General features: G+C 38.4%; 1 protein-coding gene across 2 annotated transcripts; it reads right to left on the bottom strand.

Moving 5' to 3' along the window:
• Nucleotides 1-7819: 7819 nt before the first annotated feature.
• MED30 (mediator complex subunit 30) lies at nucleotides 7820-23136 on the bottom strand. Of its 2 annotated transcripts, XM_009995356.1 has the most exons (4): nucleotides 22938-23136; nucleotides 21823-21981; nucleotides 18272-18382; nucleotides 7820-8051 (listed from the first exon to the last, which is right to left on the bottom strand). In XM_009995356.1, the coding sequence occupies exons 1-4, from the start codon at nucleotides 23109-23111 to the stop codon at nucleotides 7956-7958; spliced, it is 540 nt and encodes a 179-aa protein (XP_009993658.1). In that variant the 5' UTR covers nucleotides 23112-23136; the 3' UTR covers nucleotides 7820-7955. The 2 variants fall into 2 exon arrangements, with proteins under 2 accessions (XP_009993658.1, XP_009993659.1); XM_009995357.1 differs by lacking the exon at nucleotides 18272-18382 and having other exon boundaries at nucleotides 7956-8051; nucleotides 22938-23111.
• Nucleotides 23137-23465: the final 329 nt, after the last annotated feature.

Raw genomic sequence — 23465 nt, 5'->3', positions numbered from 1 at the left:
AGGAAAACTAGCTGAATCTTCTGAGTCGTGTTCAAAAGCCCAAAGCTTTTCAAAAGCCATATACTCTTTGCATTAATTAATTCCAAGTCCACTCTGGCTTTGTAAAGCTAATTTAAATTGTAGTGGTTTCTGCAACTTCATGGAGCTGTAAAATAAATAAATCTAATTGTATTGGCTTAAATAATGTCAATCTGCTTATTACTTTCAAAACAGTACACTAGGGCTCATAGTTTTTATGAAATCTGAGCTACCAAATGATTATGAAAAATTGGGACTGTGGCAATAGTAATTATACAATTTTCTTCTCTGTGAGAAAGTGCAAGGGTGAAACTCTATTTCCATCCCTTACTTCTATGATGGCTGCAGGGCATTTTACATGTGGTTGCTTAGACTGTTGAAGACCTTTAGAAAAAGTTCTTACTTCCTAGGAAGTAATTAAAAACTGCCACCCTGAACAAAAATATACACAACATATGCAAATGCTATAAAAGTAGCATGGGGTTTACATAACAATTTATAATGTTACGGAATATTTGAGGCAAAATGCAATCCTATGTTTTACCCCCTTAGTCACCCCTCTGCTCTGTGCTGGAACAAGGGTGCTCTCCCAGTACAGACTGTGACCCCAGCTCACCCTGCAAGGCATGCGAGCACGACAGTTGTTCTCACTGTCAGCTGGGAAAAGGCGGATAAACAGCCTCACGTTTCACTCTAGCATCTTGCTTTCTAAGTTCTACTGAGTCAACAGACAGCAAGCAGGTATCAGTTAATTCAGCTTTGCAGCAAGATCACAGAGCAGCTCTTCACTAGGAAATGAACTAAAACTAAGGGGGGGAGGGTGAGAATGTGTGGTAGGGAGAGAAGGAGGGAGAAATAAGGTACTGCTTCATTTCGTTTCCTGCTCTGATTCCCCTAGCAGAAATTCCACGAAGGCATGCTAACCTGAAGAGGAATTTCAGCAGCAAATCATCACAAAGCAGCTGTGAAAGCCTGCTTAGTACTTGCAGGTGGCATGTTGTTCAGGTGCTCTCAGAAGCTCTCTAACAAATAGCCACCTGATAAAAAGATGCTTTAAAACTGTAAAATCTAAAGGTGGAAAAACCAGTAAGGTCAGTTTAATTCACTCTTGCTCTGTCAGGGTAAGATAAGTTGGTTTTTTGGTTGTGGTTTGGTTTGGGTTTTTTTGTTTGTTTTGTTTTTAGTTTTCCCAATGTATTTGTTTAGTCTTTTCCATGCTGTTTAGTTTTACAGTTTCCAGATAACCCAAGAGACATCCTCTGAACTCCAAGAGAAATTAATAGTTCATATCTTTTCATTCAGAGGTTTCGCCTACTACCTCTCTTCACTGCTGTTTGGTGAAATAAATTACTGCTCACCTTCTTTCACGTTCTCTACTACAACCACTCCAGATCACCCTAATTACCTTCCTTTTGCATCCACCCAATAATTTCTGCATTTAAGCCTTGTATTTGCTTTCACAAATTACTCTAATGAGTATTCATATGGTAGCACATCAATACTCTCTTTCACTTTGTTAGCAACATGCTGACACCAAAACTAATGCCATGTTACTGTATCAGAATTACTGATCTCAGAGCAAAAGCTCTCACAGTTCCACTCCCTGCTATGCAATATTTGGTTGTGCACTCCAAAACTGTAGTGACTCTTTTCTCTCTCTTTAATGCAGGTTTTAAAGGTGTTTTTCCAAATCCTCTTTCCTTGCCTCTATTTTATGGCCAGTTCATGCTCACCTAGGTTTTGATTGTTGCTGTTCTGTTTCTTTATATTTTCCCCTTATAGTTTGAAAGTCTTCCCACTTCAGCAATATATTATTTCAGTAATGGACTGTCTTCATGACACTTTTCCCTCCTCTCCAGGACTGTAAATACCAATAAAACTTCTACACGGCTATAAAAACAACTACATTGTTATCCATTGCTACTCAGACAACTTCCTAATCACATTTCTTTCTTCCTCTTTAGGCAAATCTGAATTTATTTTTCAAAGAAGACCTCATGAGAAAGCTCATGCAGCTCTAAGGAAGGATTTTATCACAGATATGTATGTAATTCATTCCTTTCAGGCACTCATTTTCAATTCTGTTCCAGGACATTACTCTATAGCTGTGTAGCAGGGGCAGTCAGCTGAGAATGGAAAGTGAGAGCATAAGGGGCCAGAGAGGGCCTAGCACATCAGGTTGCCTACAGGATTTGGACAGAAAAATCCAAATTCATACAGCCTTAGTAGCAATTATCAGACATCAACAGCTGGGAACATGTAGAAGCAGAACTTTAAGCAATTAGGTAGCTTGCAAGTTGAACATGAAGGCATTCAATGAGCTAAGATCCTCCCAGAGTTAAGTGCACAGCTGAAACGTGTCTCTTGCTTATTTGGTTCAAATATCCCTGTGGTCTTTACTGGACCTAGTCCAGTGAGAAGTGCTGTAAAATATCTATTCTGCTTTTGACCACATTCACATCAATATAAACACTAGTTTTAATAGTGTTATTTGTTGTGTAGTGTTGTAGCAGATGTTCATTGCTTTGCCCACAATATTGCTTGTGCACTTACCTGTCCCTTACCTGTTCATTCTCGACAATATTTTGGAATGGGATGAGACCAATAGGCAAGAAATAGAGAGCAATGACTTTCATGAAGTCATTGAGTTAATTACTAAATCATTAAAATGTTGACATATCTGAAGATACAGCTAGTGCTAGAAAAAGAAAGCTAAAAAAACTTCAACTATGATTTATTTTACTTTTCAAACAGTCCACAACAATTTAGGATTTGTAAAATTCACACATTTTTATTAATTTAAATAGTTCAGTAGCTGGAACAATCAGGATGGGGCTTTCATTTTGTCAGAAATGAGGGTGTAAAAGATTGAAGCCTGCTAGAACAGCACCCTTCAAACTCTTAAGTCTTCATATGGTTAGGACAACTTTTCAAGGAAGTGATGTAAGACAGAAGAAGACCAGCACAGCTGCATACTTGGCACCATGGGGACAATTTGTGGATTTGATATTTTATTCAGAAGCCTAGATGATGTAATTTTGAGGATGTCCTTGTCATTTTAGATATGTTCTCAGGATGGAGAACTCTCCTTGTCAACTTGCAGATGAAACAACTGCTGCAAAAAGAAAATTCAGAGAAAACTAATTCCTGGGTTTGGTATTCACCTACCATTAAACAGCAACAAGTGAGAAGCACTGTGAATAGCAAATATAGGTGGTCACCTCACCAGATTTTAAGGGGCAGACCCACAAGGCCGACTTAGCAATCTTCAGTCTTGTGCAATCAAACTGAAAAGTAACAGACAATGCTCTTCTGAAAGAAAAAAAGAAGCGCTTGGACTAATGACTCTAAATTATTATAGAAGCCAGAGGCAATAACGGATGACAGGATGGCACAACCCATGTGGTGATCAATCCTGGGGTCCATAAGCAGTTGAGCTTGTGGACTTTCTGTCATACTCTGGAAGGCCCTGCAGCCAGCCCCACCACCTCCTGGAGGGAGACTCCTGACTGCAGTTTGGCTTCCTCCTGCAGCCCTACAGGCTCTGATGTGGAGGAACAACTCAGCACATTGGAGGCTGCCCTCCATGGGGGTCCTGGTCACCCCTCATCTGTGCCAGTACCTACAGAGCAGGAGCATCTCCAAAAGTAACTGGAGGAGGCAGTGGCAGGTCTCTCTACTGGCCAGGGCAGGGATCATTTACCCGGAGGGCCCCAGCGCCCCCTAAAGAGGAGGGCCCCTGCCCCCTGGACTGTCCCCAGTCCTGTTGTGCCATGGCTGTGCCACATATCCAGCCCCAGAGCCTCCTGGGGGTTAACCCCTGCCCTCCACCCAGCCTCTCCAGCACCCCTTCAAGATCAGAGGTGGAAGCGGCAGCAAGTTCCTCACCCAGCTGGGACAGGGACTGCTCACCCAGAGCACCCCGCGAAAAGGAGAGTGTCTGGGGATGCTGCTTTCTGCCCCTTCTCCTGGTGCCCTTCCCTGTGCCCCATGCCCTACCACAGGTGGTTCCAGCCTCCTGGGGACCACAGCCATGGGTCCCTGGAGCCCCAGGGCCATGTTGGTGGCACATCCTCCCACAGGAAATCCTGTGCCCACCGTGCACCTGCCAGTGCAGAAGGTGCCAAGGGGACGGTGGGCAGGAGAAGCCATTTTTGTCACAGGTCCAGTGCAGATCCAATTGGACATCACCCCCAGTCTCCACTGGCAGTCAAGAAAAAGAGCTGGGATGAGCTATAACCTTGCCAGCTCCAGCACTTGTCTCTGCCACCCATGAACATTGGTTTTCTTTACCCATTAGTAAACAAGGCGTGTTACCAATGCACTTATTAACACTTCCTGCTCTGAACCTGTCATCCTCACCTGTATTAAACACTGCCTGTGTGACTTTCACAACTTCAGGATTTCTATTGAATTTTTGTAATTAATCTGATTCGTTTTTCATCCACAAGTGCTGGGATTTGTAGCAAGGAAGTTGGCAGTGTAGAAGTGTCCGACAGCCAGTTAGTGGTGTTCAGTTTGCAGCAAACAACTGTCCCTTTCTATCTGCATCCTTCTTAGCAGACATCTTCTGTGTTGTAAAAGTGACCCACACAGTCAATCTCTGTTAAACTGTCTACAAAGTTGCTGGATTTATTGTTTAATTTTGAATCACAGAATCACAGAATGTCCTTGGGCTGGAAGAGACCTCCAAGATCATCCAGTCCAGCCCTAGACCTAACACTGCAAGCTCACCACTAAACAATGTCTCTAAGCACCAGGTTCACATGCCATTTAAATGCATCCAGAGATGGTGACTCCACCACCACCCTGGGCAATCTATTCCAATGCCTGACAATCCTTCCAGTGAAGAAATGCTTCCTAATATCTAACCTAAACCTCCCCTGGTGCAGCTTGCATCCATTCCCTCTGGTCTACTCCAAACTCCTTTCAGGTAGTTGTAAAGAGCAATGAGGTCTTCCCTCAGCCTCCTCTTCTCCAGACTAAACAACCCCAGCTCCCTCAGCTGCTCCTCACAGGACTTATGAGGGTATGTGTTAACTTGGGGTGCTCCCACAAACATCCTACAAAGTATTCAGCAATTTAGCTCCACTGCCTGCAGTCCTCTCTGGGCAAAACAGAGCCCTAAGAACCCAAACCCCTTCAAATATTTTTATATTCCAAAACCAGAAAAATCCTAGGTTTTGGTATCTGCTCCTGAGACCATGTGTGTTTATTCAGCTTCTGCCTAATAAGAAAGAAATATTAAATGATATATAAACAAAACATTGAAACATCCCTGTGGGTATTGCTTTGCTGGTATTTGTAGATACTTCATTTGATGCCAGTTCATTAACCAGCAGTTAAAGTTCAGTCAGCATTATCTAAAATATTAAATTTCAGCATGTTGATGCCTAGTAATGTCTTTAAAACTGTTCCACAGCTAAGGAATTGCCACTTTTCTTAGAACTCTCATATTTTCAGCCAAATCCTATACTTATTCATGGATGTGGTAGCACATGAATTATGTTCACTACTCTCACTTTCATCTGTGTAAGTCAAAGTGTATGGTTTTGGTCCAACACCTTGCAAAGTTCCTGTTTTGACAGTATTTACTGTGATAATTTACACTTCTGTCAATTTCTGCACTTTGCAATTTACCTACTGCACTATCTCCTCTGGTAGTGGCTTGAAGTGTTTTCTCCTCTCTCCCAGATGAAAAATTGTGGTATAAACCTTGGCTACTGCCAGCAGCTGCACAGGCTAAGCTGAATATTGTATTGGCCAGAGATCTACTTGCAATATTTGCACTCTTATTGACATTTCAGGTTACTTCAGCACAGCTTATACACAATAAAAAAGTCAACAAACTTTACAGACATTTAGTAAGAATACACAGATAAGTATCCAGGCAGTAAAGTCTAGACTAATCTCAATTTTTCATAATTGTTCCAAAACCAGAACAAAATACCAAGAATTTTACACTCACAATTAAGACCTTGATGCCATTTCAAAATCCACTTAAAATACCTGTAGGCTGGATGAATGCTTATATACATACTGAACAAAAAGCTGCCACTACACATTGCAAATACACAAATGTAACTGCATCTTATACAACAAAATAAAAATCTCTACTTTCAATCTTCATCTCCTTTTCAAAAATCTATCTTCAGAATTTTGATCCGTTTTCTCTTTCTTTTAATACAAAACAGCAATGGGCTCAGAGCTGCTGAAATCAATCATTATTCCTGATGAGCAAGTCTGCCCTAGAGGTCAATCTCTGTGAGAAACACAGAGTTCTGCTGCAACCTTTGCCAGGAAGCGAGGTACCCTCTCCTCTGTTTGTAACAAGGGAGAGAAGAAAGTGCCCAGATCAGTAAGGTGTTTTGACATCCATTCACATCTAGCTACTGTCACACTTACATATCCCTTTCAACAGTGGATAAACTAATCAAAATTAATATTTTCTAACTCTATTTATTTGCAATTATAAGGCTCAGCATCCATTCATCTCTCAGATTGAAAGCCTTCAAAAGGAGAAATAAAAGATAACTATGTGGTACTTCATTTCAGGAGAAAGTCATCTTGTTAACCAGGTGTGACCAGATCTATTACAGCCCAGTGATTTTTACTTCAGGGAGTAGACAAGTGGGTTGAAATTATTAAAAAACTAAGCAGCAACAGAAGACTGATAAACAGCAAAGCAGTATAACATTTTTAAAACCATGCATCTGAAATAAATGAGAATCCTGTCTCAAACCCCCATATTGTAAAAAGATGTATCTTTTTAAAGGATAACACTTAACTGGACTCTTCAGAAGGTTCTGAGCAAATATTTCACTCAAAACTATTAAGGAATCTGTGTTAAAAGTAATACCAAAGAGGCAAATCATGAGGATGGTCAGTTTTCAACTTGACAAATATTAGCAGTAGAGTGCCCTATGAATTTGTACTTATTACTTATTATTTTACATATTTCATCTGGGAAAAAAGACACACATTCTATTGGCAGTCATCTGTGGATAACAAAAATGATTAAGAATATTTTCAGGGCCAATGAAAATTGTGTGGAATATCAGAGACAGCATAAAGAAGGATTAAGGTTGATGATTAATTCAAAATAATTAACTGCTCATATACTCCAAGGTTTCCTAGGACTGGCAGCCATAGAGAAAAGGTTAATGAGGTGTTTACTCAGTCCACTCTGGTAAACAAAGTATACCAACCATACATAATGTTATAAGGATACTACACTATAAAATTGCTGTAGCAATACTCAAGAAATTACAATATGTAGTTACACAAGAAGTTAATGTTGTGGATATAATGTTGCAGAGTGTTGTCTTCACTTCAATAGGATTTAGGGGTAATTTTATGTAGCTTTTGAATTTTGCTCCGATTATCTAATATAACATATACCCAGTGATAACATATGTAATAAGATGAACTTATATCGCACAGTATGCTGTAGTATAGGTTCCCACAATGGGGAAACATATTGAATTGCAACATCTGATCACTTGTTTTGGTCCTGTAACTTTAAATTAGAGTGGCATTTCTGCAGTGCAACTTTTCCTATCTATAGTGGAGATACTGCAGAATGGCATGAAAATACAGCTTTTTTTAAACAGTGTTAATTGTATTATAAAAAAAATCCAGAAACACTTCATTTATAAAAACTCCCATTTGCATAGCAATCTATATATTGATGTAGGTTACTTAGGCTGTATTACATTCGGGTAATCACTTAGGTAAAACTTGTAGGATAAGTATTTTCTAAAACCAAAGCCAACACCATTTAAGTTATTATAAAAAACCCAACATTTTAATCTCAAAGACATTTCAAACATTAGTGCAATATGATTGTGGAAACAACATGTTACTTCTTAGAAAGAAATTAAGTATATCCAAACAAATTTGTGTCTTTTCCAATTGCAAAGTTTGATTTTCCTTGTTCAGTTCCGCATTGCCAACATGGCATTTATGTCCCAAATGAGATTCCGTAACTGATCCATGATTTGCTTCAGCTGCTGATTCTTCTGTTTCAGTTTCTGTGGGAAGAGTATATCAGAAGTTTTTTTGTGATCAGTTCAAAACATGCACTCAGAAATTCAACAAAAGTTACAGTGCTATGAAATGCTACATGGATCTTTCAGTTCTCTGTGAGCAATACTAGGTGGGGTAACACATCCTCTTAAAAGCAGACTGTAAAGATACAAGAAAGCACCACAAGTCAAGGACCATTGCTACAGGGGGAATGCTATTGCCTTTCACAGCAGTCTTTTTATCAAAACACTTGATCCCCTCAAAAACTGAAGGCTTGTGGGCATTGCTCCTCTCTTTCCAAAGTCCAAAAGATAGCACTTTATGTAGGAAGAAAGAATTAGCAATTTGGACCAAAAGAGTTCAGGTAAATTTATGTGAACATCTGTTGTGTAACTTCAGTTCACAGAAAAATGAGGGATTAGCAGTAGAAGTTTGAACAAAGCACAAGATACAGGTGAAATCAAACAAGTTTTCCAGCTCTCCTGTCTATGTAGGTCAGCCCTGTTGTGTTAAGGAGTTCTGTCTTGAAACAGATGCTCCCAAGCATGCTGAATTCTTTAAAATTGTGTATTAGTTTTTGTGAGCTGCAGAAGCATCTGAAGGAACAGAAGAGCAGCAAGCTTGCTTTTATTTGGGTGCACAGCCAGAACTTAAATAGTCTTTACAGAAGAAATAACAGTGTATTAAGACACTGCACAATCTCCCTAAGCTTTCATGTTTCGCAATAACACATATTTATTGTCTGATTTATTAATTTTCCTCCTCAAATCAAAGCTGGCAATAACAAAGCTACCGTTTATTGTTAACAACAACCTATGTCTCTCATTTCCTTCCCATTGGATATCAGCCTTTCCACATTGCAGATCAAACTACTTATTCACTAGGGAAGTCCAGCATTCCAAGTGAAAACACAAGAAAGACTTGCTACCATCAAAAGAGAACAAACTATCCTAATGCTTCAGTTTGACATAACTTTGTTATTTGCACTACATAAATGGCAACACATTAAGAGGACAACTCAGATCAGTAAGTGGAGCAGTGATAAAAAGAAACAACAAAAGAAGTTATATCCTGAAAATCAGTCTTCTGAATTCAGATGTGGACAACATACCAATATTTTTAAGTTGCCCATCTGGTCAGCCAGGAAAGAAGTCCAGAGCTAAACAAAAAGGAAGGCTATTCACTTCAGACCTGTAAACATGGTCTGAAGTAACCATTTTAACAGGTCTGAAGAGATGGGGAACACAGCACTTAACATAGGGGAAATAATCCTGAACACAGATTTTGGTGGACACATTGCCTGGAAGCAGAGACAATGCTAAATTCCAGACTCCAAAAAAGGACGTAAAACCAGATGTACATAAATTCAGAATTCTTAATCAAGCATTTGACAATCTAAAAAGTATTTTAAAGGTGTAACTATGTGCATTTATTTAATGTTTCTTTTTTCATTTGCTAATAACTTCATGATATACAGCAGAAATCCAGCACCTGAAGACAAGAGAGAAAATTGAGAAGCATGTAGTTACCACAGCATCCAAATGAGAGAATTGCAAGTGTCTCTCTCCAAAAACTCATCATAGAAGATCTTCATGCTTGAGAAAGCACAAGGGGGATAGACAAACAACCATGTCCATACCTGTGGCATTTAAAACATATTTCTGCTTGCCATCCTCAACACTCAATCTTAGAGAAATCAATGGATGCTACATCAAAACTACTAGTTTAGCACAACCTGTCACTCACTGATACTGAGCGGATGCCATTTCATGATTTTTCCAAGCCTTCATTAATAGAAACAAAGGCCAAACAGTCAGTGATGGTTATTCAAATCACAGATAGAACCATTAACTTCTGATATGCAGACTGTGTTCTCTCTCCACCCATGTCTAATTGTACTGTTATTGTACTGTTAAATACTGCTGTATGAGTAGGCCCACATGAACTTTACAAAAGTTAAGCCCAAAAGACTCATTCTGTAAGACTGTTTTAATTTCTTGTGCAAGTGTTATGAAACTGTAAATTGCTTTATCTTTACTTGATGCCAGACAAGGGAACCTTCAAATTGGATTTAATTGGTTTTCAAAGCATCTGTAAAAACAAGAAGTATACAGTTGCTACTTTATTTATCTCAAGATAATTTTATATCCCTGTCTTCAGTGAAGAGCTATTTTCTTACTTCTATTTGACCGTTACCAGAGGCAGAAAATAGCATAGTCTCTGGACTGCTAGGTTTAAAAAAAACAAAGAGAGGGGGTGCAAATCTACTTCAGAGAGCACGGTCTCCTAATTGAAATGCTTCTAGTGATCTTTGTTACCAATCTTTGATAGGCAGTGGTCCACACCACATAGAACTATACAATTAATATGTTCTGCACCACTGGCAGTGCTGGCCTCTGCTTAAGACTCTGCTGAGCCAGTAAGAACATCTCAACTCAGGCCTAACCTCAGAAAAGATACGTGAAATTGCCTTCTTGGGAAACGGGCAAGTTCTCTAAGTAGCTTCTGCAGCAATGACAAATTTTCATTTGAACAGATTGCTTGCAAGTTGTCTCCCACTCTTTACTCCTTCTACTGAAATGACTTAGTTGAACTCCGGACTGCTTCTCAGGATTAACAGTTGTATGAAACAAGAAAAGGTATTTCATCCTACACACATGCTACAGCTTATGACTTCATCTGTTTTCAGACAGCATAGGAAAATTATCTTATATGACACAGTTTATCGTGAGTTCAAGAGACCTAAATTCACCTTGTATCTGACAGGCATGTTTCTGCTAGTCCCTCTGTCAGAAAAGTGATCTGACTCATTCTGTCAGAAAAGTGATCTGACTGAAAACCAAACCAATAAGTGGTCTTTTTTGGTGAAATTAATTTTCATTGTGATTAGCCATTTTGACTGACAGTGCAAGTACCATGGCCAGCATGATGGAGTTGGCAAAGACTACAAGTTTGCTGATGACACAAAGCTGGGAGGATGGGCTGATTCACCTGAAGGCTGTGCAGCCATTGAGTGAGATTTGGGCAGGCTGGAGAGCTGGGAAAAGAGGAACCTAATGAGATTCAACAAGAGCAAGTGCAGAGTCCTGCACCTGGGAAGGAACAACAAAATGCACCAGTACAGGCTAGGAGGTGATCTGCTGGAGAGCATCTCTGTGGAGAAGGACCTTGGAGTCCTGATAGACAAGTTATCCATGGGGCAACAATGTGCCCTTGTGGCCAAAAAGGCCAATTGTATCTTGGGGTGCATTAAGAGGAGTGTTTCCAGCAGATGGAGGGAGGTTCTCTTCCCCCTCTACTCAGCCCTGGTGAGACCTCACTTGGAGTATTGTGTCCAGTTCTGGGCTCCCCAGTTCAAGAGGGACAAGGATATACTTGAGAGAGTCCAACAGATGGCTATGAGGATGACTAAGGGACTGGAACACTTGCCTTACAAGGAAACGATGGAGGTCCCTTCCAACCCCTAATATTCTGTGAATCTGTGACTGCACCTCCCAGTAACCAACAAGACCTTAGTAGGCTTAGGTCAGATAGGACATTTATGAAGACATGTTCACAAACACAAAATCCACATAAAGGAAACAAAGTGGGAGAACCAAGACACATATCCAGAAAACAGCTGTCTTTCACGGAATATGCCATAAAAATCTTGACATGTTTCATACAGATTTGGGTTCAGCAGGACACAAACAAACAACTTTGACTGACTACTTTTTTACTTATATTAATTTTTGGTTCCCTTTCATTTCATTTGAAACCAGTGCTGTCTAGACCAACACACAACCTTCTATTAGAGATGCATCAGAGCTTTCCTGTTCCCATGTCTCTCTTCACCTTAACCTCATCTTTCACATTTTAAAACCTAAACAACACTATGAATCATTATTTTGAATTCAATCCATTGGTCCCTTCTTCAGGCAAAGATACTAGATAAACACTGTGGAAGAGTAAGCTTATATTCCAACTGATGCCTGTAAAAACATCAAAAGTACTTGCTTGTGTGCCTGTGTTGTACAGGCACTTTTTCTGCTTAAAACAAAAAAAAAGAAAAAAGAAGAGATATTTCCATCTTATAGTAAACAACATTCTCCTGAATGTTGTGCCTGCCTTATTCAAGACCTGCAACAGTATAGGCCAGAAGCACATACAAGCTTAATAAAGCATTAAATATTAATAGTAGTAGTACCTTTACTTGCATAAATCTCAGCAGAATCATAACTATTATGTTTCCTTCATTGATTATGACCCTACTACAGAGACAACTTGCATCATCATCTTTTTGTTACTCCTTTTGACTGTTAAACTGCTACAGGAAGTGATTGTTTAAAGCCTTATGAAGATGACAATGGCCTCTGCTTTTCCATGTAAGTCAAACCCAAGGAATTTCTACAGCATCACAATGATTGTGAAAGTCACAAAAAAAAGCACAGCCTGCCTTGGCAATTGATTCTGGTTTTTTTAAGCGAGTTCTTCATAATGAAATTATCTGAAGTAAGGAGGTAGAAAATCACTTTTTTTTTCCCCTTCACTTTTATAGGCAAAAGATTTACAATGCTATATATGCACAGTATCAAAAAGATAGCAAATATACATCAACACTTTACTCAAATTCAGTTAAAGCTGCCTGGTGATATTCTAACTTATGGCTACCTAACTGGTACCAAGGCCCACTTCCCATTGTAATAAATTCACTTATCCATCTACTTATAATATTTTTTCAAACAGATAAAAAGTATTAATCACTAATACACCAACTGCTGTGCTAACTGCTGTGCAATTAAACATTAACACACTTATTGTTCAGTAACTACAGCTTTCTCTGATGTCATTCACAGACTTAACTGTTCTGTTCTTACAGGAAATGAGAGACTGGGTTTCCTGCCTCCCTCCTCACCTGACAGGTGAAAGCAAACCTGCTCTTTTTACATGCATTAAAATAGGTGGATGTTTGTGACATACCAATTTTTTATCATTCAGTGATGAAGTCTGAGGTCTTATTTACCGAGTACTCTCTAATGTAGCTTGTAATGGAATTATCCATTCCTCAAGGTGCTTCTCCACCACACCCCTTGGTGTTACATCCCAATTCTTAACATGAAAATCACAGATACATGATTCTCCATTATAGACTGCAAATAAAAATCACAAGAATACACCTCGGATAAAACTGCAGTGCCTGTTAACTTTGTCCAGAAACATCTAAAATTCAGGTCCATCACTAAACTTTGTACAGCTGTCAGCAAGGGGAAGAATGAACAACTACCACAGACATTTTATGGCAGAATCAAGGACAAAAATTCTGTTCTCAAGAGTAGCCTTCAGTTACTTACTCAGTATTCACATTAAATCCTTCCTTCTCATTCCCAAATTCCTTGCTTATTCAAAACCCTCATGCAAGTAACACAATACAAAAATCAGGATTCTTATAATCTTATTTATCACAATACTGATTCAATCTAAACAGTGCCTAGTCTGCAGCTAAAGCAGAACAGCTCAGGTACTGTTCCCAGAAAAGAAAGAGGAGAAGGGCCAAGGGGGAAGAAAAGGAACAAAACGTGATAACGTGATAAAAGTTCTATAATATGCATTTGTATGAGGACAAAAGGAGACAACTGGGATTGCAGGTAGAGCTTTAAGCTTGGAATTTCCTAACTTTTCTCAACGTTGTTACCATGATACTGTTTTGATATAGGAATCTAACATGAAAAACTTTGCATGAAACATCTTATATGAAATGGGAAAGGAAATATTACATTATATGGAATAAAATGCATCCGAGTGCCGAGAGGGCTGGACAATGCTAGGATGCCAAATTCAGAGCGACTTGAACAGGTGGGAAAGGAAGGTCACACCTATGTCAGGAGCTTCAACTAGAGCAGTATCTTACATTTTAGAACAGAATAAACTCATACAATAACATATGCAGAGGGATTACTGAATAGAAAGCACATTCACAGAAAAGGAGCCGAGATCCCTTCTGAAACTTTCTGAGAAATTAAACAGGAGTCAGCAGTGGATCTTTTTGCAACAATAAAGACTAACTTCACTATCTTATCAGATCAAGTAAAATTGTTATTCTCCTCTATTTGGCTCTGGAGAATGATTGCCTACTTTTGGACTCAATATAAAACACTAACATACTACAGGAAGTTTAGTGGAAGACCACCAAGATGATTAGAGCTAAATTTGTTCAGTCTCCAGCAGAGAAGGCTGAGGCAGGACTGCGATGCTGATAGAAAAGACAAAGCTGAACTCTTCACTGTACACAGTAAAAGGATGAGGGGCACTGGACGTGATTTATAAAAAAAAGAAAACTCCAATGTAACATAGGAAAACTTTCAGAGCAAACACTTAAGAAGGGCCCAGAAGGAACAGAATTTCCATCCTTACAGATATTCAGAATGCAATTAAAAATGGATATGAGTCTGAGCAACTGTATCTAGCTTTGATAGTTGGCCCTTCCTTAAGCTGGGGTTTGAATCAGGTAGTTGCCAGACCTCCCACTGAGCCTAAATTCCTCTGTGATTCCAGCATTGCAGAAGTTGGGTTCAGGTACCCAAATCAGGATTGAACTTCTCTGAGTGAAGAAAGATCTGAGAAGGTGTCCAAATAAACAATTCATCCCCTCTTGTTAAAGTGTTCCTTAGTACTTATTAATATTTTGGGTCAAAAAGGACTCTGCAAATACAGAAGAAACTAAAAATACATGCAAATAGTATGAAACATAGATTAAAAGGAATGCAGGCTTTCAGTATAGCCAAAAATTGTTTTCAGGTTAAGTTCTACAAAGAGAAATACTAATTGCAGATTGCTGTAATTTTAAGGACTACTCCCCTAAAAAACATCAGCTGCAGCACACGTTTTTGTTATCAAAAAAGCCCAGAGCTAAACTCCTAAAAGCTTTACTTAAAAGCACATCATGTAGATTATCTTTTCCTCTCTTAGCAAGATCACTGTTAACCAGTTAGCAAAGATTAATTAAGAATATAAAGGGGTCACCTGGGATGTCCTAATGCTAGTTCACCTAATTTAATTTTCACCAAAATGTATTGAGACTACTAAATATATGGTGGTTTTCCTAAGTGCTTCATGTCAAATCTCACCTGCAGCATCTAAAAAAGCCAAAACAGTCTCCGTTTCTAAGAACAAGCAGTAAAAAAACCTGCTGATAAGGCAGCAACACAGATTAAAGTGTTCTCAGTCTGTGATTTGATGTTTTCTGTTGTAAGTCCTGTCAAACTTACTACAAGACCATGGACTCAAGGTGAGCCTGACATCTTGAAAATATTACAGACGATGCTATAATTTAGAAGGTAAAAAACTCTGTAGAAAGAACCTTAAAGACTCAAAAAATATGAAGATAAGCAAGGAAGTTTTGCTAACAGTTTCCAGTTGTTGCAAATAGTAATTATGTTCAAGGAAAACTGCATCAGGACTAGTATTAGTAGCTCAATAAAAATGCTAAACTGAGTCTGGAACAGGAAATTATTTATTCCATAAAAGAGTCAACCACCTCAACAATTTACAACCCCAAAAGCAAATAGAAATGAAAGGAATAAACAATATTTTTGAGAAGTGCAGGAGAGAATTGTTTAGTACAAAAGGTAGAGGTAGTCAGTGCTCAATAAATGGTTTGTTTGTTTGGTGTATAATAATGATGCATTATTCTTACTGCTGGCAAAATAGATTTTATTTAAACCTACAGTTGCTAAATATTACTAAATTGTTAGGACAGAAATTAATTGCATTGTGAACTGATCTATATTTTAAATCAATGGACAAGTACTTCTTAGTCAAGGTGAGCACATTAAACTTTCTGACATAAAAGATAAGTCTACTGTAGCAGAATAAATAGACCAAAAGATGTCACCATACAGTAAACTAACACCAAAAGCTACCACAGTATTTTGGAACTCCCACATCAACAGGTTGTCCTGCCCCAAGAGATGGCAAGTATAGGAAGTATGTGACACTCCTTTCATTCAGTGAGGATGCCCCTTCCCAGACAATTGTGGTAGCAAAGAAGAGATGCTATCTTTCAAGTCAGTGGTTCCTGGAAGGGGGAACATTTTTGTGTGAGAATATATGATCCATCTAGTTTGCATGTTCTACTAGTTTTGGCTGTGTTCCACACTAAAGGGCAGGTAGCATCCTTCACATGCATCCAGAGTGACTAAAGAGATCAGACAGCAGGGCAAAATGAAGGGGAAATTACAAGACCCAAGAAAGGGCTAGGAATTTAAAGTATCAATAGTGTCAAAGCATTGGGTTATTGCAATATTTTTTGTTTTGGTACCAGTACCAAGCAAAGCTGAAAACACACTGCTTCTCACTGCAAAAAGGCAAAAGCAGGACAGCCAGCTGAAGGGACAAAAGACTGTGGATCCAGAATATAAAAAGCTTCTTCATCTGTCACATTTTCTGTTTCCCTATCACAGCATTTTAATCACATTTTGTGTTACTGGAATTTTGCAAAAATAAATTAAGCAAAATTGAGCTGAGGGTGGATGATATGTACTATAGCAGACTGAAAAGCTGTCAAGAATGCCAGTTAAGAATCAGGGAGGGTTATCTGAGCCCAGCAGCCAGTGTCAACAATTAAACTGATTCTAGTAACATTTTTCACAAAAAAAAAAAGAATTTCCTTATTTCTAGTCATAAAACTTAAAAGTATTTCCTTTTCTGTAATGTATTAAAATTTGAACTTTGAAAGTAGCAGTGGATGTGGTCACACAGGTGAAGAGAGACAAAAGCAAAAATTCAGTGCACTTTCAAAACCAAGTTTCAATTTCTTCTGCAGTAGTTAGTACGTATTTGCCTACAAAAACAGTACAGGAAGTTTAATTATCTTCTGAAGATTTACTGTGGAAAATCTGGGAACTAGAGCCAGGCATTTAAGAGTAAATACAAGATTTCAGACCAGATTTAAGTGAATGTCTGCACACATTCCTAATTACCAATTTGCTACCAATGGTCCTGTAACACCATCAACATTTTAAAGGTTCAGAATTCATCATAAACATTTATGAAATTCTTTTCACAAGATCACACCAAGGAGGTTTAAATACATATTAGCATTCAAGCACAACAACAAGGGCAAAAAAAAGTCATAAAGCTATCAAAACCACAGCAAACGTGGGCAATTAAGCTTATAAACACTTAAAGATTGCAAATGTATGTGCATAAATTTACAATACAACATTGAATACAATATAATATATACAACCCTGCTACATCCGCACTGAACACAAAGAATATAACAGGAAAGCTGACAACTACTTTTCTCTAAATTCACACAGTCCTCATTTTCTCCTGTACAATACACATGCATTTTTCTATGTAAACGGGTTATGAAAAATTTGGTACATCTCTGATTGTTAAGGACAAATGAAAATATAGTGAATATTTGAAAAGCTGAAAATCCACCAATTCTCCCCATAAAACCCAATATTATTCATTTATTTCATTTATTCAGTTACTATGTAGATTATGCCTCCTTTTTCCAAACATTTCCAGACATTGCAGCTACAGAAGTATTTAATTAATTCTATCTTTGTACTTTGTACAGATTGAAAAAACAATGTACAAAATTGTGGCCTGGCAAAACTATGTATTTTTAATCTCAATAGTGTATTAGCATTTACTACAGCATATTTATTTTTAGATTTGAATCCATCTTTAGTTATTGTACTCAATTGCATACTGCCACTCAAAAAGTACAAACAGTACATTTTTTTCTGAATGTGTCAAGATTCAATAAATGCTACATTTAACAAAAGGAATGGTCTTCCTCAAACTGTCAAAATAGAGAAAATAGCCCTGAAAACCATTTACCACTCACACTGTGTTATTTACACATCTGATGTTCAATCTCCATTTTTAATGCCTAAGTTTTGAAGAGAATTAAGTTCAACAGGCACCTTACCCAAATCTGTCCTGCTGATATCTAAGTGAGTTAAACACAGACATAACACACTGTATTCAGAACACTACATATCAGTTTAAAAGGAGGCACAAGTGTCAGAAAACCTAAACTCTACAGCCAGTGGTACAGCTAAAACATTGCTTAAAAGGTAATTCTGATATAGTTACATGCAAGAAGTATTTAGTAACAAGTTTGATGGTAGTCACACACTGACATTAGCACAGCAACCTAGAAATTAGAAGTTTAAGCTTTGTAATGACCAAATGGCAGTTTTACTCAAATTAATTTCAACTTTGTTACCTTATTCACTTCCATGATTTCCCTTCTCTCTTCACTAGCAAAACGAAGCTGACTTGCAGCACCACGATCATCGTGTTTGGAGCCATCTTCTTCAATGTATGGAATAAGTTGCTGTGAAGAGAAGAAACATGAGCTTAATGAGTAAATAAAATAAAAAAACAAAAACAGGAGATACAGGAGCTACACAGGGTACTACCATTTGCTCCAAAGGTTCAGACTTCCCATGAGGAAGTCACCTCCAACCCAAAGGCCTTGCAATGGCCTCAGTTTGTTCTCTGAGCTTCAAAAAACCATTATCCCACATATTACCATGCCCAGACCTATGCAATTTTGCAACTGCAGGCAGAACCCAGTCCTTACATTTTAAGATGTTTATCAGATGTAACCCTTGAACTCTGTAGGCTGTGATATTAAAATTTCCTACTCCACACTACAAAATGCCACAAACATGAAGCTATTATTATGAAGTATTTCAGTGATATACTAAACATGACTAGCTTTACACAGCTACTTGGTTAATACCCTAATTATAACTTGCCATTTCAGTGGACCTCTGTTTAGCTACTCTTAAGAACAGGCCTACAGTCACCTAAGGAGTTTTGCTGTAAGAATTCTGCACTGTAATCTCCTCAGACATATAGTGCACTATCTTTTTTTGGTAAGCATCTACAAAGCCAAAATCTTTGGTGAAAAAATTTCAAAATTAGTATTACTGAATGTTTCCTTCCTTAAAAACAACACAATTAGAAAGAATCCATAAATATACTGGATACAAAACAAATCCATGTTTCTGTGTCAGAACACTCCAAATCTACTAAAAACTTACTAAAAAATAATTATAAGCTGTAACACTTTATACACATCATACATCCAAAAATGATACAGTCTATTGTTGATTTTTCTGTCCTGAACTGAGAAAATCTAAGTTGATAGCAAAATTACATCCCTGTTCAAATACACATTACAGACAAATTAAATACTAGCAATTGATGCAAATGAACAAGAAGATACTAATGTAAAAGTCTGGGAGCAAGTTGCTCATCGCATGCTTATTATCTCATTAATTAGGCTGTGGTGCAATATTATCACAGAATCACTTAGCTTGGAAAAGACCTTTGAGATCAAGTCCTACACTGCCAGGTCCATCAATAGCCATGTTCCTAAGCACCACATCCACACGCCTTTCAAATACCTCCAGGGATGTCCCAGTGCTTGACAAAATTTTCAGTGAAGAAATTTTTCCTAATATCCAATCTAAACCTCCCCTGGCACAACTTGAGCCCATTCCTTCTTATCCTATTGCTTGTTACTTGGGAGAAAAGACCAACCCCCACCTCACTACAACCTCCTGTCAGGTAATTTCAGATAGTGACAACATCTCCCCTCAGCCTTCTTTTCTCCAGGCTAAACAACTCCAATGCCCTCAACCTCTCGTCATAGATTGTTCTCCAGACCCTTCACCAGCTTTGTTGAGCTCCTCTGGACTTGCTCCAGCACCTTGATGTCTTCTTGTAGGGAAGGGCCCAGAACTGAACTCCGTGGTGTAGCCTCACTAGTGCTGAGTACAGGGGGACAATCACTTCCTTCATCCTGCTGGCCACACAGTTTCTGATACAAAGCATTCAATAGCATTGTTCAGCATTCCGATGGAAAACTTACTTTGATTTAACTAACTGAATACTTAATTTCCTTGCATACAATTATTCTTATTAAGCTTATCAAAATGGACAAAAATTATCACACTAAACTCTGCCATGAAAACGTAGTAAAGGTTAACAACTAACTACATTCATATACCATAAAGGAGAAGTGTAGTTGCCAAATACTTTTGGAAAAAGCTCCTTCTCTCTCTGATGGGAAAATAAGGCACCACTCAAAGTAGAACACTTCCTTTGAAAACCTCTCATCTTTTAGAAAAGCTAGTAGAAAAAACAAAGAAAAGCAAAGATCTACACCTAACACATAAATAAAGCATAAAATTCAATCTATTAAGAGACCTTTGTAGCCACACCTGCTTTGCAATTATCTCATGCCTTGCTATGCTGGTTAGCATTAAGTTGATAAGAATACCTATTACATTGGTAATACACATTGACAAAGCATAAAAAACATTTATACCAATAATAATAGTTAAGAACATTGGTAGAAACTGACTTCTCTTGATGGTTTAAAAAAAAAAGAGATTTGTTGATATTCTTCAAACATGTGGTTAGAATGTCAGTCATGAAACAATATGACTGAAACTATTACTGAAAAGCTGAAACAGGAATTTAAGAAAATTGCTGCAAAGGGGAGTACCACTCCCATTCACCCAAACTAATTAAACATGAGGAGCTAGGCACTCTACTAACTACAGAGCAGAAAAGACTAAGCAAATGAAAGAAAAAAAAAATCCAACTATTGACACAGAACTCTGCTGTGCGTAAAGTATCAGTGAGACTTTGCATTAAAAAAGCTTAAAGGAACAACTCATTTTCTCTGTGGAGGTTTTTTTTCACCCAGGTAAGAGGAAAAAACTGTAAAAAGAAGACCAGCCACATCTCAACCCAACCATATGTGAAAACAAGACATGTCAAAAGCTTTTAAGTGAACACAACTATTGCACACAAGTCAACAAACCATGGAAACATTTTTTTAATTGGGAAATTATCTTTCTCCTTTGCTTGCTCTAAGGTTTCTGAATACCTTTCTCTAAAACACATGGCAGTGACTGCTGACTGGAGTCGGTTAGCAGTGTAGAATGGACTCCTTAATTTCTTTATTCCTACTCAGTGAAGAGATTAAAATATAAAACATAATGCTTAAATGATGAACACTCACTGGACAATCAGAAGTCTGTTAACAGCATTGCCTCAGAATAAGTAATTAAAGAACTTCACCATTCTGGTTAATATAGAGCTGTAGTAACACAAATCATAACACAAAACTGGCTTTAAGAGTATTACTAGGCATTACAAACACCTTAACTTAGAAGTAGAACAATGAAGTTTTGATTTCATTAGGAACAGCATTTTTATTAGGAAAATCCTGCTTCCTGGAAATCTTACACTGCTCGCTTTTCAATCAGCACTGCACATTCAGATTCGGTTGATGTTGGCTCAGCAGTTTAGGAGTAGCTGAGTGAGGGAACTGTGGAGGCACAGACTGATGGCCAGAGCAAGGGAATAAGGCATATTCAGGGAGCTGGGCTGGCAGGTGAGAACTTAAAGTAGACTTTTCCCACTATAAAAACCTCTTTAAAAAAAAACTTGTCTTGACTTTTTTGACTCCTTTTTTCCCTAGTGGAAATAAGTTGGTCAATATACCAAGAAGCCTGGGGGAAATGAGGTCTGGTTTCAAAATTGGATCTCTCCCAACTGGTAAGAACTGTTGATATTACTGTGAAAGTTTCACAATCTTTCAATCAGCTGAAACAGAATTCAGTCCACTGAACAGTTGCAGTCTCATTTAAAACTTTCTAGGAGTCTTTTGCAACTCAGAAAAATGGATAATAGACTAAGCAGAGAGTGGTTATTCTCATATGTAATTTATATATGAATAAAGGTACTTACTTCTATGGGAACAGGATCGAGCCCAGCACAGTTTTCATTGCATTTGTCATAGACCAGTCTCAGTTTTCTGAAGAGTATCGACAGCTGACGGAGATGTTCCTGCAGCTTTCCCAGTCTGTCTTGATATGTTCCAGTATGATAAGTAACACCATTTGGTAACTTACAAAACAAAACCGAAAAACATTAAAAAGATGATGTTAAAAGTTTTTTATCACACAAAATAAACATGCTAAAATAAATCAGAGCAGGGTTTGCACATTTTAAAATAAGACACTCTATCCCCACAGAAATCATCCCATATTTTATCTGCTCATCCTATCTGCAAAATCACTGTTGTTAAACAGCTCCATATATTGTACACTTTGGTCATTGTCAGTCTCTCTGTAACTCTTTTCAGTGTGTGTCTTCAAAACACTTAAGCATGACACTGTTGTTATCTGAGTGTTACACTTTTGAGACTTTGTGTCTCAACCCCAGGTCACAATTCAGAGACACAATCGAAGTGAATACACAGTTAGCAAATTCTAAGTACATATACCTATACCTAAGATAATTACAGAAGGGAACTGCTGGTCATGAAAACACAAAAGGAATGGAAGTGGTTATTTATTTTCTGCTCTCAACAGAAAAACACATGTTTGTATGTTTTCTCAGTAAGTAGCCACAAATAAGGATTATATTCACTTTAATAACAAAAAAGAAATGTCAAAAAGTTCTAGGTAGAATAGTGCAAAAAAAGATAAATGAAAATTCCTCTGAAATTGCTCTCCCCATGTTAACAAAAACAAAGAAACTAAACTGGCATATAAACAGACTTCACTCTTCATAACTCTTCATAAAGGAAAACACAGACATTAAGTGTATTTAGAGTATATTTATTGTGAGAGCAATAACAATCCAGCATTTCTGAATTTTGTCCATCTTCACTTGATGTACAGCAGTAAGCAAATATATTAATAGTAGTATTCACTTCTGCAATCAATCCCCCTTTACAAAGCAGTTTGATAGTTACGTATATAAATGTCCTAAGTTATCTCCTGTGCCTGCACATAATGGCAGCTGGTGGTAAAAACATGGGAAGTTGAGGACCATAAAAAGAGTAAGTTATTTCTCACCTGCATGTTCCTCAGTAACTGGAAGATTTCCATAGTTCGAAACACAATGTCCTGCACAGTCTCTTGGCCAATTCGACAGAGAGAGGCTGTGTTTACCTCCCTCGCAGCTTGAGCCTGTGTCCCCGCGAAGGCCCCGGGCGGCATGCCTGCCCCTGCCAGAGGGGGGGTTGACATCGCTCCACGTTAACCAGTCCCACCGTGTCCAGCTGCACAAAGAAGACGGAACGATTAAGTACTTATTTGAGTCCACTATAACAAACGAACTTCTGCACGGTGGCTATACCAACCCTTTTCCCCCTACGGTCCTATCCAGGGTAAAACTGTCCAACTGACAGAGACGGCCCGGGCAGCGCTCCATGGAGCAGGACACCCCTGCTGGGCAGGGGAGCTGTGCTCCTCGCACCCCTTCCCTCAGAGCGGGCACCAGAGGTCCTTGCCGCGGTCTGTCTCCCGGGGACACGAAAGGGCCTTTTCCTCAGCTCCAGCGCATGAAAACCGCGGCCCCCGCTCCACTGCCCCGGCTCCACT

Source organism: Chaetura pelagica, unplaced genomic scaffold (assembly GCF_000747805.2).
Source record: "Chaetura pelagica isolate M959 unplaced genomic scaffold, ChaPel_1.0 scaffold53, whole genome shotgun sequence".
Taxonomy (NCBI): Eukaryota; Metazoa; Chordata; class Aves; order Apodiformes; family Apodidae; genus Chaetura; species Chaetura pelagica.
This window is presented reverse-complemented; position numbering and strand designations above follow the sequence as displayed.